Source organism: Leptinotarsa decemlineata, unplaced genomic scaffold (assembly GCF_025532065.1).
Source record: "Leptinotarsa decemlineata unplaced genomic scaffold, Ldec_3_MD MMD2_tig00000010_RagTag_RagTag, whole genome shotgun sequence".
Classification (NCBI taxonomy): Eukaryota; Metazoa; Arthropoda; class Insecta; order Coleoptera; family Chrysomelidae; genus Leptinotarsa; species Leptinotarsa decemlineata.
The window spans coordinates 693974-716790 of record NW_027412538.1 but is presented as its reverse complement, the minus strand read 5'-3'; the positions used below and the strand labels follow the sequence as shown (position 1 = coordinate 716790).

The window sequence follows — 22817 nt, the reverse complement described above, 5'->3', positions numbered from 1 at the left end:
TTTATCACCCTCCACAGTAATTGAGTGAGGTTAAGTGATCATGTACCTGTAGGGATTTTTGATTTTTTTGTCAAAACTTTTGTTTTCTTACGGCAAACCTTCTGGCTCAATATGGAAAAATGACAATAACTATTTCATCATTTAGAAGTTTGAAAAATAGATCTTGAATTATCATTAGAATTTTGTCCTTGCCACAATCCTCCTTTCGAACCCCAATATATTTGAAGAATGTGCTACCGACCCCTTTTTGCACCAGGCAGTAAGTTTTCATTGGATTCGAGAATATGTACTCTGAGTAGAAGTTACGGCACAATAATGAGACTTTTCTGTATTTATCTGTATTATTCCACCAAAGAATCGTACTAGGCATAGCGCGTTGAAAGATAAAACCTACTTAAGTGATAATGAGATAAAACCTGGTAATGCCAGAATGTCAGATCATTTCCAAATACTAACACTAATAATGACTTACCTTTGCTTTTTGGTAAAAATGTGGTTTTATGAGAAATCCTATCCATGATATTATCATTAACAACGTCTTTCACATTGAGGAATGGACTGATCTGGGGTGGGCTACAGTTCACTTTTACCAATCCTGCAGCTTTCCAAGCAAGATTATTGTCATTCGCAACGATTATTCCAACGGGTTGGTGATAATATTGAACTGTTCCACTACAAAAAAGTTCTTCTTGGACAGGATTTATCTTCTCGCCCATTGATTTGGGTTCGTAAGTATTGTTACCAGGAATGTCGGATTTATCGTAGAAGGCAATTACTCCGTTCAATTTCTATAGCAAAAGAAGTATTTCTCAGGTTATGGCCAACAGGTTTGACAATACTCAATAAATTATAGTGAACTATTTCACTCAATAATAATAACAGTATGTACTGAAACCAATGGGTATGACCACGTTCACACGAGCATATAACATCTATTGTAATAACAATCAAGTTCTAACATCCACTCTCCCGGAAATATTTACATGGATCAAGCATAACAACAACATATTTTAAGCTTGCGGGTTGGCTGTCCTTGTTCATCTTTCACTGCCTTAACCACTGTGCATGCTGTTTTTGGCGAGTGCATTGGATTGGTATGTGGGGGTTGAGCAAACTGGCCATCGGATGCCTGCTTCCACGTAGCCCCGCTGGATACGGGAATTACAGAATCAATTAAAAATTCTTTCTGACGCTGAGTCTATAGAGGAGATGGATGTCGAATTTACGACTCCAACTGACCTCCCTGTAAATTTAGATCAGGAGCGAGTCTACAGAGGAGATGGATGTCGAGTTTACGACTCCAACTGACCTCCCTGTAAATTTAGATCAGGAGCTAGTCTACAGAGGAAACGGATGTCGAGTTTACGACTCCAACTGACCTTCCTGTAAATTAAGATCAGGAGCAGGAGCTTCTCAACTATCTAACTCCTGATCCAATAACTGAACCTGAAAAAAAGGTTTGATGGTGCAGTCAGAAAACGATTGAGTCATCTCTCCAAGAGCGGGGAACCTTATGAAACCGCCTTACACCAAATTCTTGAGCGGCGTACGCAGAATCTGTCACAGGTGGAGGAACAAACCTCTCATGAGCAGGTTAGCAAACGTTTGCGCTCAAGTGATGATTCACCAAAACCAGAGGCGAAAAAGCCCTGCACGGTTGGATCTATGGCATCGTCAGGTGTAGCTGACAGGCAAAAAAACCCTCATATGGGAAGGTTGTCGCGGGTATAAAGGTGGGAATCTTTCAACTTGACTAGCCGACTACCTCATTAACAGCAGAGCATATACCTTGTACCTGCCCCGCTGGGGACCAAATCAGGTTTTTAGAGTTCGGCAGAGCCGTGCTCTTACCATCTGACCTGAAAGACCACTCACCATACAAACTAATCGGCTTCGTTAAGAAGCTGGGTTTATTTGGTCGAGTGTGATTAGGTGTGAGCCATAATGAACCCTTGCGGGTTGCTGTGGAGAGTCAAATAGACTCACTCACTTTGGACTTAACCTAACCTATATAAAGCTTGTCCCTGACTACCATCTTTGGCTACATAACATAGTTGATCAATTGTTTGTCAATGAATAAGTAAAAAAATTATGTAAAACGGTTTTATTGTAGAATGTACTGAGAACTAAAAAAATCGAAAGGTCCTAGTTAGCGGTCATCACACCACTCTCCTTAGCAATCTACGGAATTGATTAGATAAAAAAATAATCAGATCGTTGGGCGTAGCGTAACCTGAGTAAATATGTAAATACTATGCCCAACGATTTTTTTTTCATCTGATCAATATCGTAGATTGCTGAGGAGATAGGTGTGATGACTGCCACCTAGGACCTTCCGAGTTATTTTATAGTTTTCAGTACATTTTTCAATAAAATCGGTTTACATAATTGTTTTCACTTATTTCATTTTCAAGTTTTTAGTTTCTAATTTTCATCCACCCTACTGCCACATAGTCCTCGACACGATACAGAATCTTGGCTTGAGTGGGATATCCATGCTTGTATCCGGATTCTGAGTTGACGAAGTTCTTTGAATAGGATTATAATGAATTTGCATTATTTTCATAGTGTGCCACTATAGTACTAGTCAAGCCCTGTCATTTGATACCCATATTGAGATAGTTGTGAAAAAATATGTAATCCGCCATTTTGTAGCTGCGGCCATCTTGGATTCACAATGACACATACTATATTAAATTGTATTGTCATCGAAACTGAATGTATGTACCAAATTTCAGATCAATATTTCAACAGGAAGGCGGGTCAAACTTCAATTACTGAATTTGACCCAAATAAATAACAAACAGGGCAGGTTGATCTTCTTCTTGAAGATGATCACTTGGTGATAGAAACACGTGTCGAGGTGTTAAAATAAGAGTTTGGTATTGGGAAAAAATTCCGGTAATATTCATTACTACACCAAAGGTTCCAAACAGTGCATCAAGGGCAAGCTAAACAAAACCGTTTAAAAAGTTGAGGTATTTTTCTCATATTTCGACGTTTGTGTCAATGATGTCATACATCGAAGAAGGTTTGATGAATATATAGTCTGTCCATCTAAGCAACAGAGTGCTCTAAAACATTATCATGTATAGTGCACGTGATTTCCCAGACAAGGCTACTTGTACAGAGTCGCACTAAGGAACGACCGAAATTTTATTTATGCGGCTGGATATAGGAAATTTTTTCAGGTGGAGTGTAGGGACACAAATTGGCAGTTTCTTCAGTCGTATCAGTACTTGATATTTTAAAAATTTTAAATTTCTACCATAAATACCGTATATGTACACACCACAAGCGTTCAAACGTAACTGAGCCCTCCGACACTGTAACAATGCGTAGGGAGGCTTGTTTATTTTACCCAATAGATGCAGATGTGCGTGGTGATCATGCTTTGATCACGTATCTATCTTTGTTTGAATTACTTTGTTGGATGGATATAGTTTAGTGTTTATACAGGCAATAACATTGGTTTTAGTAACATCGGTCATTGGAAATCCTCCTCTAGTGTAAACGATTTGAAAAACTTTATGGAAATGATGTAAACAATCAATATTATTTCAAGGAATATTATTTTGGGTAGATCTAGCAAGAAATTCACCATTTGTTGAAAAATTTGAATGTATTGACCTTTCTGTGATAATTTTTTTTATCTGACCTATAGAACCAATAACAATAAGTACATATTATGATATATAATTTGTAGAAGTTTTTTCTCTATCCACACCTGACTGAAGAGTTGATTTTGAAACCTTATTATTATTCGTCAAATTATGTTGATACGCTCTGTAACTAATTTCATTAAAATAACAGTTCTCTGATGATATTTTCATAAAAAAAACTATTTCTTAGCGTGATACTACACCTATTTTTACGTAGCTGAAGTACTTTGGGTGAATTATTATACCTAAGTACTTTAATAAAAATTGAAATGATACTTGATTCACTTTATGTTTTTTTTTTCTGTGGAATGCAGAAACTAGAAATAATTTGAATAGATACTTTTGATGCGTAAGAATTGTTATTTGGAATTCGAATGCTCAATTCTCAATTATGGTACTGGGTATTCATAAAATTCCTAATAGAAGTACTAAAAATACTTGAACTATAGAAAAATACTCTTAAAGTATTTTTCAAAAGAATTGAAGTAATTCGGAGTAAAATGAATTTCTCTCTCAAGTAACAACAGTATTCGGAAATTTGAATCTGTTACTGGAAAATCCCAAGAAATGCCTTTTGAAATTTTAGTACTCGTCCTTTATGGCGATTATCAAAACGGCCAGATTGGTCGAATAGAATGAGCCTTTTTCCTGAGAATAATACAGCGAACGTGTCACGAGAGGCAGCACTAGTAGTAGAGACAAACAAACTATCCACATGTTAAACAGTGTTATTTACGTAATATTAATTTATCATTTAAAAATATACATGTGATATAAAAAATTATTTTGTGCTAGTATAATGCCAACAAAGTATTGCTGTTTTGCGAATCGTACGTCGAATAATCGATATCCGGAAGACAACGTGTTTTTTATACCATTTATAAAACCTCATATAATTGAGGTTAGATGTAAGAAATGGGTACATGCTTACAGGAGAGTGGATTTAACAGTGCCAAAAATAAGTAAATATTCATATGTATGCTTCTAAATATGAAATGAATAGTAAATTTTTCATAGTTAATTACCATTAATTAGAGTGAGATATAACTTCAATCGTTTATTAAATTATATTCATTTATTATATTATATTAAATTTATTTCATTACCATGTATATTTGATTCATATTTCACTCGGTAATAAATCTGAAATTCATAACTATTTTAAATTTCTTTTATTGCAGTTTGAATCTACCGCTACTCTTTCACTGGAGTCTGTTTACTAACCTGTCTATTAATTCACTTTTTTTCCAGTTACTTTTAAATTACGGCATGCAAGCCAACGTTTTAATGTTACAACATTGTTATCCTTTACAGTTGCAAATTTTAGTTTTGCTCCAGGCACATTTCCTTCTATTAAAAACATTCTTTTTTAATTGTACTTTACCATATGCTTATATGATAATTAGACAGTGTTTGTCCCTACCGAACTACTACTAGCGTTGCTAGTGAGTGATTTTTCGTACTTCAGGAAAAAGGTTCATTCAAAAACCTTCTTTTAAATTCGATCTAGTACTCGGATCTTTCTCTTTCTCAAATAGTTATTTTTGGTAGATTATAATGAAACTTGATATTTTTAATAGCAGTGGTAGTTTTTTTCATTCAATTAAATTTTTGAACATTAATACTAGTTGCTTTGTAGATTGTTATCTGGTTAAAATTTACGGTGGAAGTAATGATAGATCACTAGTTCACTATGTTCAATACTATAATCAGATGAAACAAAAACATAACTAATCGATCTCTCGAGTTTTATTGTGCCTGTCGTTTGAATGTCGCCAACAAGGTAATCACATCACAAGCATTTCTCTCAGGCATTTCTCTTTTATTATTTATCAAAATTGAAAGGAAATGATCTTGTAAACTCCAAAAATTCAGTTTTGAAATCCACTCCAATCATAATGATGAATTATATGTATTTCTCTCATCATTATGTATATGATGAATATGTATTATCCGTTTTTTTCAAATAAAACTGTTCATCTACGGTTATTCACGATCAGTGATCAGGCCAGGAATCTTGTATATATTTGAATTACACAGTATTGTTATCTAGTTCATGCATTCGTTTTTACAGATTTCTCACTAAGAGGTTAATGTTCAATTCATTAGTTAGAACTATCTACATGTTCAGTGGAATACCCTCTGTGAGTATACCTATGCTCACGATGAACTTTGCCTTCTCAGAGTGCACAATGCTAGATGGGTTAGACGATATGTAGTACTAGTATACAGTATGTAAAAGCCAAATGGAATAAATTCATCATTTCGGTTACTGTACACATTTTAAAAATCCCGAAACACGTCAAATGTAAATTATAAATTGACATTCTTCAATTAAATGAAATGAATAAAGGCACTTTTGTCTAAATACACTAGAAAAATTTTATTTATACGACCGGTTTCGGGTTTGATCCCATTATCAAGTATAAAACTGAAATGTAAATTTTGAAATATCGATTTTATTAGAATTTCCAGGTATGCTGTAAGGACAGGTAGGTACTTGAGAGACAGGATGCCAATTTACAATACCACCATGAAAATTCTAGGGGTTGTTAAACTCATGAATTCAAGAGAAGATCTACGTAAATCAAGTTGCCTTGAGATATGCGCGGTAAATTAGGAAATTTCTTATAAAATAGGCGAGCTACTTTCTGATGTGTTCGAGTTTTGTCTCCGTAATCAATCATTTGTAAAACTATTATTTTATGCATTTCCATTAAGCTAACCATTTGTCAGACTTGAAGTTAACGAACTTCAAATTTAAAATAATGTACGATAATAAAATACAAAACAAGCTGACAAGGCGTTTCAAATTAACGTTGCCAACGTCATTATTTACAGTTTTTTAAAGGATACCATCTAGAAAGAACATTGCTATGGTTTTTGCTTACTTTCTTATTATTAATACCTCAACATGAATCAAGTTTTGAGTATATTGCAATAAGTTTTGAGTGTATTTTATCGAATTTCGGTAGCCATACGATTTTATTTTATTATATCTTAATTGTTGCAATGAAGTTGAAAGCTATAACATTTATGAATAGAGAATGAAGAGACCTTTCAAATGATATACCACAAACATATGCTTCCCATTTAAAAAATTAGGGGTAGTACCTGTCATTCGACGGGTGTTGAAGATATGGGTAGCATTTTTCCGTTGAAGTATGTCAAATTATAATTTTAATTCGACGTATTTCGGGATTTCGTTAAAATATGTACCGTAACCGAAATAATGAATTTAAACTAATCAACACAGTTTATTGTATGATTTTCACTATAAAAGGGTTTTACAAAAACCGCGACACGTGTTTCGCTATACAATAGCTTCCTCAAGCATAAACTAATTTATGCTTGAGTTTATGCAAGCATAAACTAGTTTATGCTTGAGGAAACTATTGTATAGCGAAAACTCACTCACGTTAACTAACCGGATACCGTCCTTCCAATTAACAATGACAAAGAACCTATCCTTTTTTATAAACCATTCACAAGAAATTTCAGGGGTTACTTTAGGAATTATTGATTTGTGGTCAACAGTGGAAGTGGAAGTTCATCCTGTTAGATACAAATGAAATGAATAAAGTTAAGTAATGAGTAGCGTTTAGGACGTCAGTTTGGTTGGTGAGGGTTAGAGTTGTGGAGTGGGGGACTTTTTTTGAGCTGGATCGGTTCACGATTCCTTCGCAAAATATAATTATTATTATTTTCTAATAATGACTCACCAATGCTTCACTAGCGTCAATCGAGATAATTTTAGAATTGGCAATAGCTTCTGCTGTTACAAACGCCGCAAAAAGTTGATTCGGTTGATCTGGCAAATCATCAACATACTGTGCTTGACCTGAAAGTATTTGTTTTTGAAATATAGTATAGAAGAAAAAATCGATAATAACACTAAAGATCTTAATATCACTTGACTTTTATATCAATCAAAATTTTGAGAACATTCTAACAGACTGTGATAATTGATGAAGTATATACATGAAATTTATTAGTATACAGGGTGTAACTGAATAAGTGTAAAACATTTAAGAAGGTGATTCCTCATCGAAAAAAAGATAGGATATTTTTCATATAAAGAAACTTCATTGGAGCATCCCTTGTTAAGATACAGCCCCTTAAAGGGGGTACATAGAATTGGTATAACAATTTTTTTTACAAGCACTGAAAAAGTTACAATATTGAAATTAACCTGATGTTTTGTACTACCAAAAAGACACTTAGCCAGTAATTTATTTGGTTTACCTCATGGTTGTAAGGGGTGGAAAACGCATCCCCAAAAATTTATTTCCAATGTTACTTTTTGTCTTATTATTTGTTTACCTTTTAAAAATTTATTTCCGATAGCCTGTTTAATTCTAAACAAAAATGTCTCTGAGTTTTTTGCCCAAAATAAACCAGTTCGCAGCAAAACATTATTTTACGAATAACTACAGAGATACATCGTCTTAAATGCGAACTGGATTTATTGTTATTTTGTAGTTAGTACCTGCTTTAAATGATTAAAGGGTAATAAACAAAACTAATTTATTAATAACGAAGCAGACAACATGTAGAAATCATAGTAAATGTTCAATATATCTACCTTCAGACATTACGCATGCGTCTAGACGTCGGCGCATTGAGCCACGTATTTGCTCAAATATTCCTGGAGTCTCTTTGATTACCCTGCACGCATCGATGATGCGGTTTCTTAAGTCCTCTATATCACGAACAGGAGTACGATAAACCAAATGCTGTAAATGGCCCCAAATAGAGAAATCGAGAGGATTGAGATCCGGAGATCGAGCGGGCCAGTTCTGTGGTCCTCCCCAACCTATCTACGGATTTGCATATGTTTTAGTTAAATGGTGACGTGCTACTACACTAAAATGGGCTGGAGCCCCATCATGCATAAAAAACATATTCCTCCTGACGCCCAAAGGTACTTCCTGATGCACTTCTCTTAAAAATTGAACGTATGCCTCACCATTTAATCGAGGAGGTAGAAAATGAGGCCCAATTAAATCATCCCCAATAACTCCGGGCCACACGTTAAGAGAAAACTGTTAGTTTCGACAATAGCGTGAGGGTTTTCATCAGCCCATATGTGGTAATTATGAAAATTAGTAATCTTGTCCCGAGAAAAACTACATTCGTCTGTGAATTCTATCGTCTTCAGAAAATCTCAATTTCTTCTAATCATTTCCAGCATCCAATTGCAAAATTCAAGACGGTTCGGAAAGTCTCGCGGTAACAGTGCCTGTACTCGTTGCAGATGGTAAGGGTATGAGAGTTGTTCCTTTAAAATTGCTGGAAAGCAATCTATCTAGTAATGGTAGTAGGTTATTCTTCAATCAAATTAAGTACTGCTTCCTCAAGCTGTGGTGTTTGTACTTCTCGATGGCGACCACAATCCAGCGTTCTTTTGTGGACTGAACCATATTTTTGTAATCGTTGATGAAGTCGAGCAAATATTCTATGTGAAGGTTGCTGCCGTTGAGGATACATTTCAGCCTATCTTCTAGAAGCTTCTAATCCATTCCTCTGCGACAGACCGTAAACATAATGCATATCAGCCATTTCCTCATTTGTGTATGTCATTTTAATAGCGACCTACTAGCTAGATTAGTTTCGTATTTTCGCATTTATGACGATGTATCTCTGTAGTTGTTCGTAAAATAATTTTTTGCTGTGAACTGGTTTATTTTGGGCAAAAAATGAAACAGGCTATCGGAAATGAATTTTCAAGTGGTTGTAAGGGGTTGCGTTTTCCACCCCTTACAACCATGGGGTAAACCAAATAAATTTCTGGCTAAGTGTCTTTTTGGTAGTACAAAACGTCAGGTTAATTTCAATGTGGTAACTTTTTCAGTGCTTGTGAAAAAAATTGTGAAAAAAATTTTATGTACAGACCCCCTTTAAGGGGCTGTATCTTAACAAGGGATGCTCCAATAAAATTACTATCTTTTTTTCGATGAGGAATCACCTCCTTAAATGTTTTACACTTATTTAGTTACACCCTGTATATTGGTAATATATTGGTGTTTTGGCGAAGTTCTTCATGGATGGTATAATCAAGACGTTTCGGCAAAATTGCACTTGCCATGTTCATGTTCTCTGCTTGGTAGCTATACAGATGGAGCACCCCATACTACACGGTCTCTGTAAACCAAACCATTGACTTTTTCAGATTTTTTTTTCAATTTCCTTATATGCATATTGATTAAGAATGCAGCAGGAAATTAATTTGTAGTCTACAAGGTGACTCAAAAAGGGTGATATATCAAAGTTTTGTTTTTTTTTAAGTTCGTTACACTCTTGAATAGGTCAAGAAAAAATAATATGGATAATAATATGAATAAGGCACTGCGAACCTAACTATAACTGTTCTCGAGGTATAATTGGCGACTAAATAACATCAACAACTGAACGTAGACACTGTGCCAAAAGATTCGGGAATGGTCACCATTGGACGTAAGCCATACAGAAATTGGTGCTGGGAGCTTCATGAGAGACCTTCATGTATAATGAACCAGTAGCGTCGCTGACGCTGTATCAGGAAGCAGGAGTTGCGTACAATTAAACTTGATCGAGGTGTAGTAGTAGTGCCTTAACGGTTTAGGGACATTCCCCACTATGGAGGTGCTAGTATAGTTGTAACAGGGTGAAAAAAGTAAGTATCAACCCCAAGTTAGTATGTTGTCAGGGTATTCAGAAGAGCAAGTGGGCTTTTTGAAACTTGCATTTATGAACCGTAACCAACGCATTGAGCCAAGTATGGAAAACCAGTAATTGCGAAATCATCCCTTCGAATTCTGACCAAGTCTAAAAGAGGTTTTGGGACATTGATTTCGATAAAACCCGTTTCTCAATATTATACAGAATATTCAACAATCATTGTCACTTTTTTATAATTTCGGACAGAGATTACTTTGTTATTTCAAATAGAAAACCCTGTATTTTTTTGGTATGAACAATGTAAAATTCAATTATCTTTAATTTCAATTTGGGGTTCCCTATACCTTACCTAAATAGTTTTTCAGATATGGGCTTTTTCAAATAGTGGTTCTTATGTCTGGCAGTGAGTATGGCAGTGTTCCAAGTAAGTGAAATTTTACTTCTTCCATTAATTATATTGTGTAGAAATCCTGAGAATGATATCTGATTGGATCCCGTCACGAATATTTGGAATACAAACGGAATAGAATAAAGTGTTTCTCGTATAATTCAGCGTTCATATAAATGTATTTGTTTCGAAAGTATTTTTCTGTCGTGTGATTCAATGTTTATATGAAAATAGCTGTTTCGAAAGAGCTCTTTCTACCAGTTCGTGTCTGAAAGTTCCTAAGTTCCTTTTTTGCATGATCTACATATCTTTGTATAGAGTTAATTTTTGTTCTCTCTAAGAAAGACTGCTTAACATTCAATAATTTGAGGCGTCACTCTTCGAAAAGCAACCCTTGTTCTCTCTTTCACATTTTTCAGTGTGGTTGTGTCGTAAACCTCATTTCAAGTTTTCCCACAGGGAAAAATCGAGGCAAGTCGAATCTGGTGATCTCGCTGGCCAATGGGAGCTTCATCCAATTGTAACCACATCCGTTGTCTGATATTTAGCGGCACATTCTCCAAAAGCTCGGGCAGATTTTCTCGTGAAAGTTGTAAAAAAATACCATTCAAGTTTTCATAAAAAAGTATGGTCCTATAACTTGTATACACGAAGTAATCTTTATTGTGAATAGTTGAAGCTATCGGCATCTCAAAGGCCAAAAAAACCAATACAGAGAAATAATGCCGCTACGAACTAGTCCACATAGACTGAAGAATTGGCGGTTCGTATTGGATAATTTTTACTAACCGAGTTTTATGATTGGATGAAGAATAATAAAATTAAATTTGAAGTCATGTTACGGCGACGAATAGAATATGGGGATGGGTATTGCCGTTGTGTCGTTAATGATCAGTTCCGGTACTGATCGCGATTTGAGTATTGAAATTCGATATTGGTGCATTTGAATATTGAAACACAGAGTGTATGTTTCAATGTATGTAAAAATCTACATCTCAAGTTTGGTTTCGAAGGAAACAAACTATTACAAGCAACATCAGATTTGACCGAAATTACTTTCTCATCTGTACACAAAATAGTCAAAAACCAACCTTATGAACGCAAGACGCGATGTGATACGGGATTACGAAAACCTTTGAGTGTTCATCTAATAACATCATTAAAAAAACAATATACGACTGTTACAAAAGCAATGAGATTCCTACAATCGAAATCATTAGGAAGAAATTGTATACTTCCGGCCATAACGTGAGCTGCTGTGATAGATTTGGATAAAGAAAATAGGATTTATATTTAAAATAATGAACAAACGTCAAGCAGTTATGGAAAGCAGAAGAATAGTGGAATTGTATGACAAATATTTAGAACAAATAACTAAATATAGACAAGAACTACGGCAAATTTTCTATTTGGACGAAACTTGGTGTGACATTCACGACACAGTCACAAAAGGGTGGACTGATGGTTCGAGAATGTGTAGGCTTAACATGCCTGCAAACAAAGGATCGCGACTAATCATTGTGCATTGCGGAGAAAGTAAAGGATGGGTTCCGAATTCTTTGAAAATATGTGGAAAAAACTTAAGGACTGCCATGTTGACTATCACAAGAACGTGGAGGCTAATATTTTCGAGGAATGGTTTGAAAACACATTGATCCATAATTTGGATGCGAATGGTGTAATAGTTCTTGACATCGCTTCCAAGACTGACAGAAAAGGATCAAAAAAGTTATTTTAGTTGAAAAAGACTATATGGAGATTGGACACTTCCATATTAATGGTGGAAATGAAATCATTATTAATTTAAATGATGACAGTGAGAGTGAAACAGAGAATATGGAAGAGGAATTATCAGAAGCTTTCGAAGAAAGTTAGTGAAGTGTTTTTGAAGCGATCGATGGTGTGTATATGTAGTATTTTCAATCATTTGAATCTCTACTTTCCCACTCATGTATATAAACGAAATATTTATTATATATATATATATATATATATATATATATATATATATATATATATATATATATATATATATATATATATAGAAACAGAAGTTAATATCGGACATAGCACTCAAGAAAGTGGCAAACCAACTGAAACCACAAATGTGCGGTTGGCTCCTGCTGGTGGCTCCGTGCATTTGTATTTCCATCTTTTGGTAACCAAGTGTTGCCCATCCTTACACTTGGCTGCACCATACTGATGATGGGCCAAAAGCCCGAAACACGTGTCTATGGTTTGCCACTTTCTTGAGTGCTATGTCCGATATTAACTTCTGTTTCTATATCAAGACACTCAATAACTTTCATATTCGTATATATATATATATATATATATATATATATATATATATATATATATATATATATATATATATATATATATATATATATATATATATATATATATATATATATATATATATATATATATATATATATATATATATATATATATATATATATATATATATATATATATATATATATATATATATATATATATATATAAAGTAGATTCATCAGAAAATGAAATGGTATCCAGAAAATGTTCATCCTCAGGGAACTTGTCCAGAACCCATAGACAAAACTCGTCAATGGAAGTCTATTTCATAAATTCCTGGTGCATCTGAATAAGGTACGGGTGAAGTTTGTATTTTTTCATTACCCTAGAAATGTTGCGTCTGCCTATTCCTGTATCTTTCCCGATCTTACGTTGACTCGTATGAGGGTTTTCTATGATTGATCCCATCATAAAAATTCATTTTCTTCATTGACAATGAAAGGTTTTGGTCTATTAGCCTTTTCATAAGCTACACTTCCAGTCCTACGAAATTCATGTAGCAATCGTTTGGAAACCAACTTGTTTGGATGATTCCGGTCTGGACATTTTTGGGCATACTCTCCACGCCAGAAGACAATTTTCTGAACACTCACCGATCGCTAAAATCATATCTACTCGCTTTTGAATGGGATACGTTTTCATTTTGAAGAGTAATAATTCAGCGAATGTTTAGAATAACGTTAAACACAATAACTGTCAATTAGAATTCTTTCAACAAGTTGAATAAATGTCGTTTCAAAGCTATCTTGATTGAAATAATGCACTGAAATAAGAACTACTATTCGAAAAAGCTAATATCTGAAAAACCATTGAGGTTAGGTATAGGGAATCACAGGATAAAATTAAAGATAATTGAACTGTATATTGTTCAGAACAGAAAATACAGGGTGTTTTATTTGAAATATCAAAGGTATCTTTGTCCGGAATTATAAAAAAGTGATAATGATTTTTGAACATTTTGTATAGTGTTTGTTTCATGATGAATTTCATTAGTCTGATATTATATAAAATGATTTTAAATCCCTGAAAGAACTAATAAAAAAGAAGAATTAAAAATGAATTCCAGAAAATGACGTGAAGTAAATTGGCTTGGATTCTCTTGACTTTTTATTTTTATTTTTTGTTCAATCGTTCTATTTTTACTAGTATTTCATTTCACTATCATTTCATTTCAGGTTTTTTTGCTTAATATAATTGTTATTTTCAGCTATTCATTTTCTTCTTCTTTTTTATTAGTTCTTTCAGGGATTTCAAATCATTTTATTAACACGCTTTTATTAGCTTCACCTGTATGTATGTATGTATGAACTTATCTATTTAATATATTCATATATATATATGACTAGACTGCCTAAATCTAGTATGTAGGGATATTTTTGATTTTGGTTGTGTTCTTTCATAAGTAGAAAAAATTGGAGACACGATACCTGAAGTCTGAGCTAAACCTTCAACTTTGTGAACAGGTTCCGTGAGAGGCCATTTACTTTTATTTGTACCATATTCTTGAACTCCTGTCGAGACAGGTCGTTGAAGAAGTGTACCTCCGCTTTTATTTCTACTTGAGACTGCAGTTTCTGGGGCGATATTCAATACGAACTGAAAAAGTGATTATAAATCAGTTGTGAGGCGAAAATAAGTTGCTTCAAAAAATTATCTCACCTTATAGAATAGAGAAATTGCCAGATTCTTTCTGTATTCTGGAGATGCATCACCTACAACATGATCTGGTTGGAGTTCCTGATTCAGTGACTTATATGCTCTGCGTAATAAATTGTTGTCAAATAGTATCTGTCCTTTGATAAGATTTTCTGTATTGACCGCATGAATGAATTGGGCGTTTATCCCTCCATATACTATACGCGCTGATTTTACCGTGTTGTTGTTAGTCAGCTCTAACAGAAATCCAGCGTTCACCATAGCATGAGCGTTTTGAGCCCTTGGCATGATCTAAAATGTTTAATTACCAAATATTAGTTCGATACTATTACAGAATACACTCATACCTTATAGCTCAGATATTTAAAATTTCTGTCCGTGGGTAGGGCATTCAAAACAATACTTTTAATAACTTTTTTATTCATGTCCATTTTGACAAAGTCCTTTGGAGTAGCCAGTGTTTCATTATCATCAACATCAACTGAAATAAAATATTATCCATATCAAATATTTTGTGATACATATTCCATTTTAATTATATGCTAACAGACTATATACGTGACATCTCACCTATTACTAAGATAGCATTAAACGTCTCCAATATCAAAAACACATCAGATGGAAAGTCGTTGTGTCTGTTCTTGATCATCAAATTCCCAGCCAAACTTCCAATCTAGAAGCAATAACCGAAATATTTATTGTATATTTCAATTTTATGGTTTGAATTTTGATTTAGTGTTTGTTTTAGGTGGGTTATTTAAAGTACTTTTTTTCAAAGGTATAAATGAAATTAAAGTTTTTCCCCACTGATATTGGTGATTTGATCCTAAATAGCATAAAATTTTCCATTACCATTAGATAAATAGATTAGATAGATAGATTAGATAAATAGATAAGTACTATTCTGATCATTCCCATCAGTAGACAGCTGTTTTCGCCTATTGGACACGTTAAGTACCGGGCAGGCGGTCCTCGATTGAAGACAAAATGTGACGATACTGTCATCTTTATTTTCTTCAAGTTGGAAATGTTTTCCCCTACCCTTTCAACTGTCTTTCGTTACGAGGACGAGTGCTTCATAACTGAAGGTGTTTTTTTAGTGCCGACATAAAGATCAATGACCTCTATGCCGCTCTGGCCTTGTGTACCCCTTCCTGACTGGGGTATTCGATGAACAAACTGTTCATTTTACCAGACGTCGTGGGGCCTTCACTTAACCGAGCGACGGAGCCTTCTGTATCGGCAGGGGTTATCTGTAGAATAATCTACAGCTTCCCTAACTAATGGGTTATCATGGTCTGGAGGCTCTAATGTTCCCCCTCAGTTTTTCCTCTGAAGCTGGACGGATCACGTCGTCATAATTCTCCCTAAGAATGCGCCGAAACCGGTGTTCCAGCCGGATATCACGGTCAATATCATCATCCGGATCAACGTTAAGTCGAAACTGACTCTCCATTGTGTCTGCAAAGGCCAACGCCTTCTCGGCGGGGGAGTAGCAGATGCCGCGCTGTCCGTGAAGAGGGGAGGGAGCGGTTTTCCTCTTTTCGAGCTTGCGAATGACTCACCAGATCTCATCAACCCCAGGTTCGAGTGATTCCAAATACTCGCTCCACCTCTCGTTTCTGTAGTCAGTGATGGCCTGTTTGACCTGATTGGCCATCCTGCTAGCTGCAGCCTTGTCTCCAGGGTAGAGAATCTGCTGATAAACTCGTCTGAGTCGATTTCTCTCCCGTATAAGGTTCTTTATCCTGGGAGGAAACTCATTGTTGTGGCTGCGCGGAAAGCGTTGTTCACAGACAATTCGACATCCGCCACCGCCGCGTTGAGACCGTTGCAAGTTGAGCGCCTCATGGTCTGTGCGTGTCTCCACTAGGTGAGCCTTGAAGGCTTCCCAATCCGTGGATGTTCTCATACGATAATCCTGGAGAGGGGGATCATCGCCCAGCATTAGGATGACTGGATTACGATCTGAGTCAAGTTCCGACAAAGTGTACACTTCGCAGGATATGGAAACGTTCCTGAGCAGTGCGATGTCAACTAGGCCAGGCCTTAAATCCCCTCCATAGTACGTGGGCTCATATGGACTCATCACTCGAAACTCATGCCTGTCAGCATGCGCATAGAGCGCTTGGCCGTTCGCATTGGTTAGTCTGCTTCACAGATTGTGCTTGGCGTTGAAGTCACCAGCAGCAATTGTGGGGATATTTGTCGACATCAGCAGTTCATCCAGTGATTCTGTGAGTAGACGATTCCGCGGAGGGTTGTAAATTGAGATTAGTCTATGACGACCTCTTCTCAGTTGGAGTTCAACGCCCACGGCTTCCGTGCCATGTAACTGATCCGAGTCAATGCCGAATTGTACGTGAGGTAGACTACGTTTGACAAAAATGTCAACTCCTCTTCCAACACGTCCCACGCGTTTTCTATGGTAAAAACGGTAGTTTGAAATACCAAAAGGTTTGTTGTGCAGGTAGGTTTCCTACACAAGTGCAACATCGATGTTATGTTCTGTCATGAAGTTCTCAAAGTCATGTTTTTTGTTTGAAATACTATTGGCATTCTAAAATACAACCTTAAGAGAGCTAAGCAATGTAGGTTGTTTAAACTCCAGTTAGCACGTCGGTGTTCACCGTAAACATTTTTTCAAGTACGGGAAACTGAATGAAGAATTTCTTTATCTGGTCCAGAGCGGAGTAGATGTCAATAACCTTCGACGGACGAGGACTCGAGTGAGCCGCGGTCGGCCTGGCGGAGGTGTTACCGCTCTTGGCCGCTCCTGCGTAGCTTATTCCGGGCGTGTGCGTGTGATCTGAAGTACCGAACGTTTCGTCTGATACTGTGGCAGACATCATCGATAGATGTGCATTGACTGCAAGAACGAAGTCAGTTGTTGAAACTTTCAGAAATCAGTTGATAATAATTCAAAAGAACCCTTTTTTATCCAAAATGGAATTTCAATATATTCTGTATTTAGAATTTAGTTCTGTACACATTCACTGCATCTACTTTCTAGGATTCATCGCCAATAGGTATACAATTTTATATTTGAATGAAGCACAAAGATGTACTTTTTTAATGAGTTTTACCATATTTCAATATATTTTGTTGATAGTTAATTTAAAATGGATTTCCATCAAAGGGACAAACCACGACAAAACAAAAACTTGTCAAAATGAAAAACTTTGTGTCGCAGGCGACTGTCAACAAAGAAATGTCCCATCGGCAGGTGGAAAGATCAAAAGGTTTCGGTGTTTTGTCTGTGTTCCTAATTCCTGTCATTATTTATCAAATCTGCCATCCGTTCCATAATCTATTCGTCTTCTCAACAATGCTCTCAGCTAGTGCCTAGTTTTTTCACTTTTGCTCCTTTCGCTCAAAAGATTCGATTAAAAAAATCAAAGTCTATTACAAACATAGTCTAAGTTTCGTGCTAGGAATCACACGTTAAAAGGTAAGACCTCGTTAGTCCTTTTCTTGCACAAGTTTCTCAACTTCTGATAGATGTCGTTCGTATGGGGACGACAGCTGATTAACGAAAAAACAGATTATTTTTTAAACAGACAAGGCATAATGAAAACTGTTCATATAGTGGAAACGATAGAAAACATTTCACAACGAAACATGCAACTCAGACAATTTTTGTCTGTCTAGTGGAATTCGAGTTTGTTTTCGAAACTAATTCAAGTTTCTTGTGTCAGTTTATGAAAACGAAACTAATCGCAAGCGAGTCCGTTTAATGTAAATCCGCGTTTATATATTCTTTTCTTCTGGATAATCAAAAGTTATAGTAACAGTAGTTTTCGAAAAAATATATACCCAAACTTCGTTGGGATATCAACGGAGCCCAATATAGTCCTGTCAAATCGAGATAATTACATTGTGGGTGGAGAATAGGAAATAATAAATGAAAATTACTCACATTTCTCACTGGAACACTTGCTATCAGATCGATGTGGTCTCTCAGTACCGATAAATATGAGAACTGTGTTTTCTGACTTGAAATTTCTTGAAAAATATCCATTGCTTTCGTTAAAGAAATATTTCCTCCAAGTGTTAAAGTGTTGTTATCCATAGAATAATTGATAAGCTCGACAACACCGGTTACATCAATGTAGGTGTTGGGAAGGGGATCGTTTTTGTACACACCTGAAATTAACATTGGTTTTACATTTTTTTTGAGTTGATTAAAAATAATTTTAAATAGCCCATATCCTGAATATTGTAAATAGCACGTCAATGAGCTGATTAAATGTTAGAGCAAGTTAATGAAATATTGGCTAAAATTGTCGAAAGATATATATATAGGACAAACAAAAAATAATTTAAAAACCTGCATAGCTCTTCATAATAGTGAAGAATGAAAGAGAAAGAGTTTTTGAAATCGCTTAGGTAGTTTTCGAATCTATTTATTACAGGCAAACATACATAAAAACAAATAATATTCTCGCTTTATAATTTGAATGAGTTAGTCACATACCACCTCCCAAAAATGAAAAAGCTTGCTGATAATTTTTTTTAATTCTTTCAAGTTTTCATAGGCTCATAACAGTTATGGAAATTAATGATTTTATCGCAGAAACAGTTTGCCTTATCTACAAATGCACTGCTTCTCGGAAAGGTAGATTTAAACACACTTGTCTTTAAAAACATCAGCAATGATGTATCTACTGGCAAACTCAAGAATTCCTGAAAACAGAAAATGCAGTAACGCCATACAATATCTTGTTTCCATAATGCACACAACAAAAATATATATTTTGAAATCATCGAAAACGCTTCAGTACTTAATATTTATATTGAAACTAGATCATCGCGAACTCACTGAAAATCTCTAGAAGCCCGGAGGATTTTTAGACAGATTCTTCATTTAAATATAAAATTTCCATATTCATTCACTTTATTGAAAATGAGATATCATAGGGGAGCCCAAGCAGGGATTTCAGGATTTACTGAAGCGCGGCAGATTAATATACAGGGGGATACCTTGTACTCGGTTAAGTACTTCCACCAAATATGAGCCTCATATATAAGGCCGCCCGTGAAGAATAAAGGATCAGATTAATAAAAAAAAATTGATCATCAGAAATTCTCGAGTGCGTCAGATTAAGGTAGGCTGAGTTAATTACATGCTAAAAAGTGTATATTCCAGTAATCTGACAATTTGAGAGTGACGTTAGGAAAGGGGAGAGCAGCAAAGTTGTAAAAATAACGTCATTTCGACATTATCGAGCGTAGAATTTTTTTTTATTTTGAAGGAAATAATTCAAGGATAACGAAAAATAAATAATCAGACGATTTCCGCAACCCGAAATAATAAAAATTCGTCGATACAGTTTAATGCGTGCAGCTGTGTGATACCTAATTTCCCTTCCCGCGTTCCTATTCCTCTTTCACTTTTTCTCTTTCTATTATTCTCTCACTCGCCATCACAGCTGATCACAGAGACTCGTTCGTGAAGAAGATGATGATTAATTAATCAATTGATTAAAAAAAATAATTTTTTTTCAGCATTTTTTTTATTATTTTCTTATAAATACAAGTATTCTATTTAAAAAACATACACTTATTTGTATTTCATCATGTAGAAAATCTGACGCGATTAATTTTTTTTCTTTTCACTTCAAACCCTTACGTACAACCATGCAAACGATATATTATTGAAAATACGTAGGACATTGATGCTATGAATATCTGACGCGCTCGAGTATGTCCATGCAACAGTATTTTTTACATATTTAAGAATCTATAGCCGCTTTCCCCACCGATGAAAAGGTATATATTATGTAACATTTTTTCTTCTTATCATCTAATCTTTGCAACCTAATATGTCTCTATGATGCTCGAGTAAATCCCCGTTTTGCATCGTGGGCTCTCCTACTAATAAAAGAACATTTGAATTTGAAATTCTAGATTGGCTCATCTATAATGTCACGAGAATTCTACAACAGATGGGAGAAGTCTCCCTTAAGGAAATTAAGATACGATAATTCATTAAAAAATAATATAAAAAAAAATTAAACTCGATGATAGGTGACTTTTTCAGTGAAATATTTTTCATCTTTTATGAGTTAGCTCCAGAAATTCGCTTGGAACATACCTCTTCATTTTTGTTTTATGATTTTGCGACTTTACATTCAATAGCGTTCCAATTATATTTGAAGATAGAATTATAAATGTGGTTTGTGATATAAACACGTTTTTGAATTAGTTTGTTTCAGAACTACCTATAGGCAGAAGTTTATGTGCTTTCAGTTGGCAAACAATACTTACCTCTTGCTGTATTACCGGCCACAAGCCTATAATTTGAGTTTTCAGGCATCCTCATGATTTGCAAAAGATCTTTCAGGTTATGAACTTTCAGCCATTTTCTATCTCCAAGTTCAATAGAGAGATTTTCCAATTTCGCTTTCTGGCAAACTTTATCACATTTTTTGGAGCATTCACTCTTTTGACAAGGTTTCAGCTCCTCAATATCGCTGATATTATCTGAAAATTGAAAAAAAATATATAAATTTTCACTTGATAGGTAGGACTGGAATCTCTGGCGCGAAAAATGTTTTGATATGTGTTTCTGTAGCTACATATCTTAATGAATATTTATTCTACTGCGTCGTGAAATGTACTGATCGATAGAGAATTGTGTGCTCTATACATTAATGCCATTGATTTTTCTTCCAAATTTTAATTTTTTGTATCTTTTCAGCTTATTACTGAAATACCGCTGAAACTTCTCGAAAAATCAACCATGCATTTGGCAATGACAGTGTTAATGAATGTACTGTTCGATGTTGCTTTGCCAAATTCAGTTCTAGAAGTGGTCGACCTACAGTAATCCACGTCGAGGATTTGAGGACCCTGGTGGAGACTGATCCATCACAAACGGTGCATGGAATGGCGTAAGAATTGGGCTACAGCTCTCACGCGGTTTTTGATGGTTGTAAATGTAATGAAAAGTGGGTTCTCCACGATTGGAACGATCGACAGAACTTGTCACGTTTCGGAGTCTGCTCTTCTTAGCTCTTGCGCAATCGAAACGATCGTCACGTGTGATGAAAAGTGGATCCTCTATGCCAACAGGAGAAGTTTCGGACAGTGGTTGGACACCAATGAGCCACCCAGGCACTACCTAAAAGCGAAAACTCACCATAATAAGACCATGGTGGTCAGCGGCTGGTTTGATTCACTAAAACTTTCTGCATATGGGCTAAACCATCGCAGCGGAGTTCTATTGTGAGGAAATCTATGGAACTGGTCAACAGAAGCGGTGCGATCCTGCTTCATGACAACCCTCGTCTGCACGTTTTACAAATCACCGTCTGAAAATTGAACGAATTGAGCGTCGAAGTTCTGTCTCACCCACCATATTTCTAAGACCTCTCGCCAATCGACTACTATCTTTTCAAGCACTTCGATAACTTTCTCGGTAGAACCGGCAGAAACGGCCTTCGTCGGCTTCATCGAATACCGTGCATCGCCCTATAACTTTGTCTTCGACTGGAATAATGCAATGCAGTACTGCAACAATTTGGTGTATAGGTGCGATAATAAGCTGATAGTTACCATGAATTATATGTGGAATAGTCACGGTGAGTTATAAGAGAAGAAAACGAATTAACAAGTTTACCAGTTCTTTGTATACCTTCCCATAAGTGGGAAGATATACATCGGACCCATCAAAATATCCATGGGAACAAGGCTGCAGCAGAATAAAAAAAACTGCAAACTAGGCCAAACGGACAAGGCGGCTGTGGCGAAATACGCATCCACTGAAGGAAAACACGAAACCCATTGCCTCTAACCAGGGATACCAGGGATACTATTGCCTGATGTACCAGCCGACTGGTACATGAGGCAATAGAGATCCACAAACACACGGTTAATGTCTAGAGAAAAAAAAAGTTCTGAACCTCAATCGAATATTGAATCCTGTTCTAAGAAGTTAGAATGAAAAACAGCATGACGGCAAGTACAAAAGGGTCGACGAATGTTATTGACCTGTACCTAATTCAGGTACAGGTCACTCCTGATGGTTGGTCTGCTTGATGCCCTCGACAGAAGAAAAGTAGATCTGCAAACTTATGCAGATGACCTTGTGATCTCCCCAAGGT

The 22817-nt window shown here is 35.6% G+C and overlaps 1 protein-coding gene across 1 annotated transcript in view; it reads right to left on the bottom strand.

The window, feature by feature from the left end:
• LOC111509937 (uncharacterized) overlaps positions 1–22817 on the bottom strand; it is a 78922-nt gene that overhangs the window by 37602 nt on the left and 18503 nt on the right. Inside the window, exons 5-12 of the mRNA XM_074171196.1 lie at positions 20980–21195; positions 18629–18855; positions 15280–15382; positions 15057–15190; positions 14713–15000; positions 14481–14649; positions 7385–7503; positions 473–788 (exon numbers count right to left, since the gene is read on the bottom strand). Coding sequence (XP_074027297.1) covers positions 473–788; positions 7385–7503; positions 14481–14649; positions 14713–15000; positions 15057–15190; positions 15280–15382; positions 18629–18855; positions 20980–21195 — 1572 coding nt within the window. The remainder of the gene's footprint in view (positions 1–472; positions 789–7384; positions 7504–14480; positions 14650–14712; positions 15001–15056; positions 15191–15279; positions 15383–18628; positions 18856–20979; positions 21196–22817) is intronic.